This window comes from Phacochoerus africanus, chromosome 9 (assembly GCF_016906955.1).
Source record: "Phacochoerus africanus isolate WHEZ1 chromosome 9, ROS_Pafr_v1, whole genome shotgun sequence".
NCBI lineage: Eukaryota > Metazoa > Chordata > Mammalia > Artiodactyla > Suidae > Phacochoerus > Phacochoerus africanus.
Window position 1 is genome coordinate 128,143,086 of NC_062552.1, and position 12,703 is coordinate 128,155,788.

The 12,703-nt window shown below is 65.8% G+C and overlaps 1 gene segment (V, D, J or C); it reads right to left on the reverse strand.

Moving 5' to 3' along the window:
* Positions 1-463: 463 nt before the first annotated feature.
* LOC125135511 (immunoglobulin heavy constant gamma 4-like) lies at positions 464-10,167 on the reverse strand. The segment is given in 7 exon segments: positions 464-1,656; positions 1,884-2,014; positions 3,524-3,844; positions 3,928-4,254; positions 4,382-4,417; positions 4,744-5,037; positions 9,864-10,167. Coding segments are annotated over 7 exon segments (1,482 nt in total).
* Between the last annotated feature and the right edge of the window lie 2,536 nt (positions 10,168-12,703).

The following is a 12,703-nucleotide window of genomic DNA, read 5'->3' on the forward strand; positions in this document are numbered from 1 at the left end:
GTCCAGCTCTGCTCCCTGGGCCAGCCCTTCTCCCGACCTCTGTCCCCCGATACCCCCTGGCCTGGCCTTCCCAGGCCCTCCCTCCTGTCACACACATGGTGACATTCAGTCCCCTCCTCCTTGGAGCGAGCGGTACCTGCGAGCTCCCTGCAGTGCTGCCTCCCGGGCTGTGGCCTCATGTCACCCCAGGAAGACCTAACTCTCAGCTCTGAGTTGGTGCAGTTGGTTTGGCGACCCCGCCGGCTGCGGGGTTTGCGACAGCAGCACAGGCTGATGACACAGCCAACGCACGCCAGTCGCTCGTGGCCCCGCCAGGCCCCAGGCTGGCCGCTGTGTCCAGGAGGCTTGGGGGTGGGCGTGGGGACGCTGGGGGAGGGGAACACCAGGGGCGAAGGTGGGGGGAGGGCGGCCAGGCTGGGATTCGCAGGGGAGGCGGGTGACACAGGCAGAGGTCCCAGTGAGCTGAGGGGTTGTAAAAGTGGTTTATTGCCGTGAAAAATGAGAGCAACAGTGAGGAGAGTGCCTGGGCTCCAGACACTCACCAAGGAGAAAGAGCGACCACAGCTTGGCGGATGAGCCTTCCCTCCCAGTCCCGAGGCTGCTCCCCGGATGCCATGAACCCACTTGGGGTTCCCGTAGAGACAGGGCAGGAGAGTCAGTGCGGGGCCGGCTTGGGGGGGTCCGGGGCCTGGGGCTCGCTCCTGGGGGTTCTTCACCTCTCACCCAGGCCCCGGGGCAGGCAGAAGGAGCTCCTGCTGGATGGAAGGATGGATGGATGGGCGGATGGACGGGTCTCAGGCCTCGTACCTTGGGATGGGCTGGCTGCCCTGTACCCTGTGCGGACCCGCCACCCCTGCCTGTGTCCAGCGAAGGCCCGTCCTGCCCGCGGGGGTCCGAGCCAGCGGGACCCCCTCCAGGAGGCCAGTCTGGCGGCACCTCACCGCTTCCCTGGGCAGGGCTGCTCTGTCCCCACCGGGGCTCCTGCCGTGGCCTCGGGCCCAGGTCCTCTTCCCTCGAGTGCCCTGGGCTGGAGGTGACCTGAGCGCCTGTTGGTGGCCCGTCTGGGAACTTCCCCGCTGGGAGACGCTGGCGTTGGGGGCAGCTGTTCCCACTCCAGGCTGTGACACAGGAGCCTCCTCTCGGGGGCCCTGCCTCTGGAGCCCGGTCTGGACGGGGTCCACAGGGAGCCCGGGCCCTGTCCCGTCAGCCGCTGGACGCCGGTCTCCTCGTGGCCGGCTGGACCCGCTCGCTGAGCCGGGCGTTCCTGGTGAGGACATGTGGCCCTGGCGGTGTCCCGTGGCTCTGGCGGGGGCTGGTGGTGGTGGGTGTCCATCAAGTCAGGTCGGGGCCCGAGCTGCTGCCCACTCGGGCTTCCGAGGGGCGGTGGGGGTGCGGGGCGCCTTCTGAGGGGGCCGCCAGGCCCGAGGGCGGAGGTGCGGGCCAGGTGGCCGAGAGCCAGAGGTGCGGGCGAGGTCAGAGGGCGGAGGCAGGCCTGGCGCAGGCGGAGCAGCTTGAGCTGACGGACGCGGTCCTGTCGGGTGTGGGGCGGCCCTGGCCGCCCTGGAGGGCGCCCTAGGCCCCCTGCCCGATCATGTTTCTGTAGTCGGGGACAATGGTGCGCTTCAGCTCCACCACCGACGAGAAGATCCACTTCACCTGCAGGGCGCACGGGGTGAGGGCAGCCCGGGCCGCACGTGGGCCGCCCCCCAGGGTCCGCCGGCCAGCCCCGCGGTCCCCGACAGCCACCCTGTCCCGGAGAGGACCAGAGGCCAGGGCGGGCACGGGGAGGGGCCGTCACAGTGACAGCATGGCGGCAGGGCGGGCCAGGGAGGGGCCAGCAGGGGGCTCCGGGGCACGGGTGACAGCGGGGCTGGCCCGCTCACCTTGAAGAGCGTCACGGTGGCGCTGTAGCACACGCTGAGCAGGAAGAGCGTGATGAAGATGGAGATGGTGGTCCAGAGCCCGTCCAGCTCCCCGTCCTGGGCGTCGGCACAGCTCTCCTCCAGGAGCAGTTCTGCACGGGGAGGGGTGGTCAGTGCTGTGCCAGCCCGCGGGGCCTGGGGTGGCTCCAGGTGGGGGACCCCCCGGCTGAGCTCAGTGCCTGGCCCCGGCCCCGGCCCCCCAGTCCTGCATCCCGGGCTGAGTCTCAGCCTGGCCGGGGATGTCCTGCCCCCTCTCCTCTGGTGGGGGCCCCCGAGCATGGGGACCGTCTGGGAGGGGGCGTCCTGACCGGGCAGGCCAGTGGCTCAGGCCCCGCCCCGCTCTCCGAGGGGGCCAGGCCCGGAGGGTGGAAGGTCAGCCGAGCAGGGGCCCGGTGGGCTCTGGCCCAGGGAAGGGCCGAGACGGCCTTGGGGTGTGTGTCCCCGGGCGGAGGGGGCGGCTGTGCTGGGGACAAGCGGGCTGGGGATTTCTGCTTGTTCCGGAGGGGGCGTAGGTGCCAGGGGAAGAGCGGGGCCGGGCGTCGGAGCGGGTCCGTGGGGTCTAGTGTGCAAGTGTGGCTGAGCAGCCCGTGGGGCCTCGGGGGATGGGGCCGGGCTGGTGTCCCCGGTGAGGGTGTGTGAGACCCAGCTCCATGCTCTGGTCTGTGAGGGCCCGGGGGTGTACACATGTGTGCGTGGGTAGGTGTGTGTGTGCCCGGGTGTGCGTGCATGTGGATGCAGGCGGTGGGCGGGTGTGCTGGGAGGTGGGGGCGGCGTGCATGCGTGTGCGAGAGCCCGGGTGTGCGAGTGGAGGAAGGCGGAGGCGAGGGGGGGGGGCCTGGTCGCTCGGTGGGAGGGGCTTGATTTCAGTGGGTCTGGGCTCCACTCCTGGGGGTGTCTGGGACTGTCCCTCCCCTGGACACTCTGGGCTGCCTACCTCTGCCCCTGTGGGACACAGGGATGAGTGCTGCCACGAGTGCCCAGGCCTGGCCCCCTGCGGGGACCAGCAGGGCAGAGCCCGGTGGCCTGGGGCGGGGTGGGGTCCTGATGTCGGGTGCTTGCGGGAGAAGCAGGGCCGTCCCCACCCTGTGGGCACAGGAGACCCAGGAGACAGGCAACCTGGGGACAAGGACGGGCCGCTGCCCCTGAGCTTGGGCTTGGACAGAGGCGGGACGACCTGGGCAGTCATTTCCCCGAGGGGGTCTGGAGGGCTTCTCCCGTCCGTCCACACACAGCAGCCGGAGCAGGTGTGCCAGGAAGGCAGCCCGCAGGAGAGGCCGCCTCTGGCAAAGCTCCCTCCTCGGCCTCAGGCAGCCCCCAGGGGGCCTGTGCAGACCCCCACTGACCGGGTCTGGCCCGGGTGGGACTGCTCCCCCCAATGCCATGGGGACGCCTCTGGCCCAGAGCCTGTCCTGTCTCTGGCTCCGTGGGTGGCGCCTGCACTGGGGCTCTGCCTCGGAAAGAACCATGACAGCATTGCAGGTGCCAGGGTGGTGTTGGGTGCTTTATTTCATGCTGGCCCGGGACATATGTACACAGGCATGGGGCTCAGTTGAGCTCTTGGGACCCGAGAGCACGTGGGGTGCAGCGAGTGGCTCATTTACCCGGAGTCTGGGAGACGGACTTCTCGGTGTAGTGGTTGTGCAGAGCCTCGTGCATCACTGCACACTTGAATTCGTCTCCACGCTGCCAGCTGGCCTTGTCCACCGTGAGCTTGCTGTACAGGAAGAAGGTCCCGTTCTCGTCCAGCTGGGGCGGGGTGGTGCGGTATGTGTTCTCTGGCTCCGGCTGTCCGTTGATCTTCCACTCAACATGGATGTCAGGTGGGTAGAAGCCAATGACCAGGCAGGTTACGCTGACTTTGCTCCTGGTCAGCTCCTCGGGGGCTGGGGGCAGGGTGTACACCTGCGGGTCCCGGCTCTGCCCTGTGAGGCCAGGCACCTCTGTTAGCATGATGGTCCCCCCAGGCGGCCCCGCGGGACCCTCTCCGCCTGCCCACCTTGCCCACCTATAGCCTTGGAGATGGTCCTCGTGATGGGGGCTGGGAGGTCTACGTTGTTGACCTTGCACTTGAACTCTTTCCCCTTCAGCCAGTCCTGGTGCTGAATGGGCAGGACGCTGACCACGCGGTAGGTGCTGTTGAACTGCTCCTCCTTTGGCCTCGTCTCGGCCGTGTGCACCTCTACGCCGCCCACGTACCAGGAGAACTGGACCTCGGCGTGCTCCTTGCTGACGTCCACCACCACGCACGTGACCTCGGGGGTCTGGGAGATCATGAGGGTGTCCTTGGGTTTTGGAGGGAAGATGAAGACCGAGGGCCCGGCCACTTCACAGGCTGGTGGGGGAGACAGAGTGTGGGTCAGCTCGTGGCCTGGGGTCCTCCTGGGCACCTGTCCCCCCTCGGGCCGAACCTGGGCTCAGGCTACCTCCTTGGGGAGGAGGGCGAGGCCTGAGTTTCTTACCTGGGCATATGGGACATGGTGGCTTGGTCTTTGTTCCTGAGGAGAGAGCACGCAGGGTCACTGGGGGTGGAGAGGGCCCAGGGCTGGGCTTAGGTCAGGGTCAGGTCTTGGTACATCCCAGAGCAGCTCGTGCTGCTGGGGGCCCAGGGCCGGGGGAGGGGTCCCGCCTGTGCCCACCCTGGCCTCTCCGAAGTGCCGAGTTGACCCCTCCCTGAGCCTGGGCCTGCAGGTGAGGGGGACAGAGGTGAGCGGCCCTGACACCCTGGGCGGGACCCTCCATCCTGGGAACTGGTCCCTGCGGGCAGGGGGGCTCACCCCGGCCTGTCTCGACCTGCACTCCCGCCCCCAGCACAGGCACTCACCAACACGCTTGTCCACCTTGGTGCTGGTGGCCGGGTGGTTGACATTGCACGTGTAGCTCTTGCTGGACAGGCTGCTGGCCGGCACGGTCACCATGCTGCTGAGGGAGTAGAGCCCTGACGGCTGCAGGACGGATGGGAAGGTGTGCACGCCACTGGTCAGGGCGCCCGAGTTCCAGGTCACGGTCACTGGCTCGGGGAAGTAGCTTGAGGCCAGGCAGCCCAAGGCCACGTTAGGGCCAGACGTGTCCCTGCCGCAGGGGGCCAGAGGGTAGACCGATGGGGCCGTCTTGGGGGCTGGAAGAGAGGAGGCTGCGTGACCGCCAGGGTCTTGTTCCTTGTGGGGCGGGCAGCGAATCGGGCCCCCAGAACAGCGGGGCCGCTGCGCCCAGCACCCACTTGCTTCCAGAAAGTCCGCAGACCAGCCGCCCAGCTCGCTGCCATTGCAGCTGCAGGTTCTGGACGCAGCTGCCTGGTCAGAGCTGGGTGAGTGCCTGGATGAGACCCCGCCAGGGCCCAGAGCCCCTGTGGGTGCCTGTCCCGACCAGCGGGTGGCCTGTGTTCCTGGCCAGCTTCTGCTGGTCCCCTGAGGCCACCGTCCTGCTTCCCCAGCCTGGCAGGGACACTGCCACCCACTGCCACCCACTGCCCATGCTCTGCTCCTGGCCCCTGGTCCCGGCCTGCTGTTTGCTCTCCAGGCCCCGTTCCTCTGGGTCAGCTCTGCAGTCAAGGCCCGTGCGCGTTGGTCCCTGGCACCAACATGCCCCTTTGCCTGGGCGAGGGGAGGCAGTCTCCTCCGAGGCCCCTCCCCTGCCATCCCTCTGGCCCAGGCCCAGGCTCCAAATCTGGGCCTCTGGGCCCACCGGTCCCTCCTCCACCGGGGCTCCTGGCTTGGCCCTGAGCTCACCCGAGGCAGCTTTCCCCAGAGCCCCGGGCCCTGCAGCCCAGCTCTGGGCCTCCCAGCTGCCTGCTCAGGCCAGAGCCCTTCCCGCTGCCAGCCTGCCTGGCAGCACTGCTGCAGCCCAGCCCTGCCCCTAGCCTTCCTCTCCCACGGGGCGCCAGCATTACAGGCACCCCTGCCCGGCTGGGCCGGTCCTCTCCCCCCCTGTTCTGTTCAGCCATTGCCTGCAGCCCTGGCTCAGGCCCAGAAGGGCCCCTTGGACCTCCTGACCATGTCCGCTGCCTGTGCCACTGTTCCCACTTAGGACTCCAGCCGTCCTGTCCCATGTGCCCTCACTTTGCTCGACCAGGGCTGGGGCCCGTGGGCCCGAGCCCTGTGGCCCATGGCGTCTGTTCAGGCCTGCCCCTGCCCCCGTAGTCCTGGAGACCTTCCCTCCAGGAGCCCACTTTCCAGCCTGGCTAGCCCTGTACCGGCCCCTCCCTCCAGCCTGGACTCCCCTGAGCTCAGCCTCTCTGCTGCTGCCTCTGCCCTGTCTTGCATTCCCCCTGTGCCTGCTCACCTGCCCAAGCTCTACATGCTCCAAGCAGGTCCCAGGGCTGCTCCCTGCCCTCCGAGCCCCTGCTTACCTGCCCGAGATTGACCAACTCGCGGGGGCTCCTAGGAATGCCCCCTCTACTCCCACCCCTTGCTCACCTGAACAAGCCTAACCTCTTTCCAATAGCTCCAGGTTAGCCCCCTAGACTCCAAGCTCCTGCTCACCTGCCCAAGCTCTAATTGCTCCCAGTGGCTCCCAGGACTGCCCCCCTGCACTCCCAGCCCCTGTTCACCTCCCCAAGCTCTACCAGCTCCCAGGAGTTGCTAGGACTGCTCCCTGCCCTCCCAGCCCCTGCTCACCTGCCCAAGCTCTACCTGCTCCAAGGAGCTCCCAGGGCTGCTCCCTGCCCTCCGAGCCCCTACTCACCTGCCAGAGCGCTAATTGCTCCCAGGGCCTCCCAGAAGTGCCCCCTGCACTCCCAGCCCCTGTTCCCCTCCCCAAGCTCTACCAGCTCCCAGGAGTTGCTAGGACTGCTCCCTACCCTCCCACCCCCTGCTCACCTGCCCAAGCTCTACCTGCTCCCAAGAGGTCGCAGGGATGCTCCCTGGCCTCCCAGCCCCTGCTCACCTGCCTGGGCTCTATTGGCTCGCAGGGGCTCCCAGGACTGACCCTTGCCCTCCCACCCCCTGCTTGCCTGCACAAGCCTAACCTCTTCCCAATAGCTCCAGGTTTAGCCCCCTGCCCTTCAGCCCCTGCTTGCCTGCACAAGCTCTTCTTCACCCAGGAACTCTAGGTTAATTCCCTGCCCTACCAGTTTGTGCTCACCTGCCCAAGATCTACTCCTCTCAGGAGGTCCCAGGGCTGCCCCCTGCCCTCCCAGCCCCTGCTCATCTGCACAAGCTCTACCAGTTCCGAGGAGCTCCAGGTTCAGCCCCCTGCCCTCCCACCCCTGCCCACCTGCACAAGCTCTACCTGCTCCAAGGAGCTCCCAGGGCTTCTCCCTGCCCTTCGAGCCTCTACTCACCTGCCTGAGCGCTAATTGCTCCCAGGGCCTCCCAGAAGTGCCCCCCCTGTACTCCCCACTGTTCACCTCCCCAAGCTCTATCAGCTCCCAGGAGTTGCTAGGACTGCTCCCTACTCTCCCACCCCCTGCTCACCTGCACAAGCTCTACCTGCTCCCAGGAGTTGCTAGGACTGCTCCCTGCCCTCCCAGCCCCTGCTCACCTGCCTGGGCTCTACCGGCTCACACGGGCTCCCAGGACTGACTCTTGCTCTCCCACCCCCTGCTCGCCTGCACAAGCCTAACCTCTTCCCAATAGCTCCAGGTTTAGCCCCCTGCCCTCCAGCACCTGCTCACCTGCACACGCTCCTCCTGACTCAGGAACTCCAGGTTCATTCCCCTGCCCTACCAGCTCGTTCTCACCTGTCCAAGGTCTACTGCTCCCAGGGCTGCCCCCTGCCCTCCCAGCCCCTGCTCACCTGCACAAGCTCTACCTGCTTGCAGGAGTTCCCAGGACTGCTCCCTGCCCTCCCAGCCACTGTTCACCTGCCCAAGCTCTACCAGCTCCCAGGAGTTGCTAGGACTGCTCCCCACCCTCCCACCCCCTGCTCACCTACACAAGCTCGTCCCAGGGATGCTCCCTGGCCTCCCAGCCCCTGCTCACCTGCCTGGGCTCTATTGGCTTGCAGGGGCTCCCAGGACTGACCCTTGCCCTCCCACCCCCTGCTTGCCTGCACAAGCCTAACCTCTTCCCAATAGCTCCAGGTTTAGCCCCCTGCCCTTCAGCCCCTGCTTGCCTGCACAAGCTCTACCTGCTTGCAGGAGTTCCCAGGACTGCTCCCTGCCCTCCCAACCCCTGCTCACCTGCACAAGCTCTACCTGCTTTCAGGAGTTCCCAGGGCTGCCCCCTGCCCTCCCAGCCCCTGCTCACCTGCACAAGCTCTACCTGCTTGCAGGAGTTCCCAGGACTGCTCCCTGCCCTCCCAGCCACTGTTCACCTGCCCAAGCTCTACCAGCTCCCAGGAGTTGCTAGGACTGCTCCCCATCCTGCCAGCCCCTGCTCACCTGCCCAAGCTCTACCTGCTCCAAGGAGCTCCCAGGGCTGCTCCCTGCCCTCCGAGCCCCTACTCACCTGCCAGAGTGCTAATTGCTCCCAGGGCCTCCCAGAAGTGCCCCCTGTACTCCCAGCCCCTGCTCACCTGCCCAAGCTCTACCAGCTCCCAGGAGTTGCTAGGACTGCTCCCCACCCTCCCACCCCCTGCTCACCTACACAAGCTCGTCCCAGGGATGCTCCCTGGCCTCCCAGCCCCTGCTCACCTGCCTGGGCTCTATTGGCTTGCAGGGGCTCCCAGGACTGACCCTTGCCCTCCCACCCCCTGCTTGCCTGCACAAGCCTAACCTCTTCCCAATAGCTCCAGGTTTAGCCCCCTGCCCTCCAGCCCCTGCTCACCTGCACAAGCTCCTTCTGCTCCCAGGAACTGCAGGTTCTTCCCCTGCCCTACCAGTTTGTGCTCACCTGCCCAAGATCTACTCCTCTCAGGAGGTCCCAGGGCTGCCCCCTGCCCTCCCAGCCCCTGCTCATCTGCACAAGCTCTACCAGTTCCGAGGAGCTCCAGGTTCAGCCCCCTTGCCCTGGCAAACCCCTCCTCACCTGCACCAGCTCTATGTGTTCCCAAGAGCCTTAAGGACAGCCTTCCCCCCTCCCGGTTCCCTGCTCACCTGCAGCCTACCTGCCCCTTTCCCTGGGGCTCCTGGGCCTCAGAGTCACCACCCCGCTTCCTGCCCCCGAACCCTCAGCCTTGTCTAGCTCCACTCCTGGCTTCCTTTCTTTCCCAGGGCCGGCCTTTGTTCCCGGAGCCCTGGGGGCCCACCCTCTCTGGGTAGCGTCCCCCTGGCAGAGCCTCTGTCCCACCTGGTCCCCTCCCGGAGGGGCTCCTGACCCTTCTGAGCTCACCCTCTTCTCTCCGTGACCACCCTTGGAGCCTGTCTGGGCCCTGGCTCCCTCTAGTTGCTGGCTCAGCTGCACTGGCGCCCAGCTCCCAGCCCCTGGCTCCCGCTCCTGCCCTCAGGCCCCTGGCTCCCGTCAGCCCTCCTGCGGCCTGTGGGGCTTTAGGCTCAGTCCCTGTGCTGCCAGCTCTGGGCACACAGGAGCCCGGCCCGCCTTGCCTGCTCTGCTCCCGGCTCACCTGCTGGCCGTGGCCCTGGCTCCTTCCCCGGGACCCGACAGTTACTGCTTTCATACCTGCCCTGGGGCTCAAGCGGGCTCCGCCAGCCGGGACGGGAGCCTGCAACCCCAGGTGACCTCTTTGTCCCCTGCGCTGTGTCCGTCTCTTCCCTGGGTCCTCCTGCCCAGACCCACCTGTCCATCCTGGCCTCGTCCTCAGCCCCTGCCCAGCCCTGTGCCTCCAGCAACCTGGCCGAGCAGATCCCTCAGGCCTCTGACCCCAGCTCATCATGTTCCGCAGAGGCCTGGCGGCCCCACCGACCTCCTCTGGCCTCTGAGGCACCACCTCTGTTGGCGTGGGCGTGCCCCTGCCAGGGCTGCCTGGTCCCTGTGCTGGGCGGGCGACATGACCCGCGTGCAGGCTGCGTTCCCTGGGCTGGGTCGGCTGCAGCCCTGCTGTGGGGTCTCCCCTCCTCGTCCCGCCTCCGCTGCCCCTGCCCCAGTCCTCGTGAATCCCACGCACCGAGTGTGGGGGCCGAGGAGGTGGCTCCCCTGCTGCCCCGGGCTCCGGGCCCCTCCTGCTCTGGCCCCAGGTGCAAGTGGCTCCTTGTGTCTGTGCTCTGTGCCTGCAGCCCTGCTTCCTCGGGTGGGTGTCTGGTCCCTGGAGGCACGACCCCCCTGCCCACAGCCCTGCACACTAAGAATGGGATTGAAACCGGGTGGCCCGGCTGCTTCCTGAAGTTCCCTTTTCTTCTGGTTGCTTTCTGTCCCAGAGGGCCTGGGGGAGTCCAGACAGTGCCCTGGCGGCTCATGTGGGTGTGTGGGGTGGGTGAGCGGTGGGGAGGGTGCGGGAACTCAGGACGTCATGGTTCTCTATGTCCCACGGGGATTATGCCGCCTGGCCCACTGCAGCCCGGGTGCCAGGCCCCTAGTGTGAGCCCTTGGTTGCCCGACCCCACCGGGCACCTCTTGTGACCCCCGCGTGTGTGGCTGGGCCCAGCCTGCTGCCCAGACCCAGGCCCGTGCTGCCCACGTGGGGACAGAGTTCCCAGGGGTTGTGAAGGTGGCCTCCGGCCGAGAGCGGGCTGGCGGGCAGCCGCTCACTGCTCTGCGTGGACCGAGACCTGCCGGCCGTGCGTGGGGGTCGGGGACCCTCTGTCCTCATTCGTGGAGGGCCGCAGCTGCCCCCGTTCCCTGTGCGCCCCTGGGCCGTCCTGTAACTTCAGCATTAGGCTGGGATTGGGGACCCCTGAGGGACGTCTCAGCCCCCACCCCGGCTGTGCAGCGGGCCTGGGGTGGTGTTGGCCTGAATCCTTCCAAGCGGCCAGTGGACGGTGTGGGCGCCGTGCTGCCTCGGGCCTGCCCCGATCCCCGTCCAGCGCCGTGGGAGGCCACCGTTCCGGGAGACGCCTTGAGGGGGCACAGGATGGAGGTTCCCATCTGGCCCGTGGGTCACCGGCTCTGCGAGCTGTGCCCACGTGTCTCCAGCGGTTGCCCAGGAAGCCCGTGGAGCTTTGTAGCCTCTGCTTGGCTCAGCAGCCCCGCGAGTCTGGCCAAAGCCCTGGGAGCGTCTGGGCTCGGGGCCGTCAGGCCCCAAGAGTCGCGTGCCGCCATCTGCCCGGCTCTCTGGCGAGGTGAAGTGGCAAGTGGGCCCTGCCCGGGGCTCTGCCTCCTCCTCGTGGTGCCGGGCCGTCTGCCCCTGGTCCTGGAGGTGGCTTGAGGTCAAGGCGAGTCAGTCGTTCTCGTGCTGGTCAAGGGACCCCTGCCTTCCCCGGGTCCACGTGGGGGGCAGGCCGGTCCGGCCGGGACGGCGTGACCACGAGACTTGGCTGCACAGGGCCCTGGGCTCGATCAGAAGCCACCCTGTGTCCACATCCCCGTTCGCAAGGTCCCGCTCCTCCTGGAAAAATCCTTTCACAATAGAAACCGTGGTGCTGCAGCCTGGTCTGCTTTCAGAAAGCTTCGCCACGTGGTTCCAAGAGCAAGGAGAGGCTTGGAAGACATCCTCGCAGCCCCTTCCTCTGGCCGGGTCCCCGGCTGGGATGTTGGAGCCGAGGTGCCCTCCCTGCCTCCAGCCCAGCGAGCAGGCCCCACCCCACTCGTGGCTCCTTCCTGGCTGGAGCCCACCCGCTGCGGCCGCGTCCCCAGGTCCTGCCCTGCCCTGCCCTGCCCACCCCTCTACTGGGCACCTCGTGCTGCACAGGATCACCAGGGTGCCGGGGTGGCCGCCGTGTGCCCGACAGGCAGCCTGGGTCTCATTTCCGCTGTGCTGGGGTCGTGTCAGCGGCCGCTGCAGGACAGAGACCTGTCGGCCGTTCCACCTTCACGTTCTGCCTTTGGAGAACGTTTTCTCTCTTAAAATTTTTTTTTAAAAACCAGAGTTGATTTACAACGTTCCTTCAATTACCCTTGTACAGCAACATGACCCAGCTGTACATACATTTACCTTCTTTCTCTTTTCACACTCTCCTCCCTCACGTTCTAACGCAAGAGGCCGGGCACTGTTCCGTGTGCTGCCCAGTAGGACCCGTCACTTACTCGTTTTCAATGTGAGATCAGTTGCATCTACCAGCTCCAACCCCCCTGTCAATCTCTTCTCTCCCGCCCCCTGGAAAGCAAAGTCTGCTCTCCATGACCGTGCTCTGTCTCTGTTTTGGCCACAGGATCATTCGCGCCGTGTTTTAGATGCCACATGTGAGTGGTATCATGCGGTCTCTGTCTTTCTCTTTCTGACTTACTTCACTCAGTGTGAGAGTCTCTAGTTCCATCCATGTTGCTGCAAATGGCGTGACTTTGTCCTTTTTTACGGCTGAGACGTATTTCTTACTTTGTGTGAGAGCCACATCTTAATCGGTTGGTTCATCTGTTGATGGGCGTTTGAGTGTTTTCGTGTCCTGCCCATTTTGAACCCTTCTGCAAAGTCCATAGTTGTGCATGTAAGTTTTTGACTGAAAGTCGCATCGAGATACAGGCCTAGGGGTGAGATTTCTGGATTCACTCGTGGTTTTACGTTTAGTTTTCTGAGGTTCCTCCATACTGTTTTCCCCAGTGTTTGTACCAAGTTGCATTCCCAGCAACAGTGAAGGAGGGTTCCCTCTTCTCCTCACCCTGTCCAGCATTTGCTGTTAGTTGGCTCTTAATGATGGCCGTTCTGACCAGGGTGAGGTGGTACCTCATTGCAGTTTTGATTTGCATTTCCCTAGAGATTCGTGCTGTGTCTTCTGGCCATCTGTATGTCTTCTTTGGAGAAATGTCTATTTAGGTCTTCTGCCCATTTCTCGATTGGGTTGTTTGTTGGTTTGTTTTTTGTTGTTGTTGAGTTGTGGAGTGTTTGTACATTTTGGGGATTGAGCCTTGGTGGGT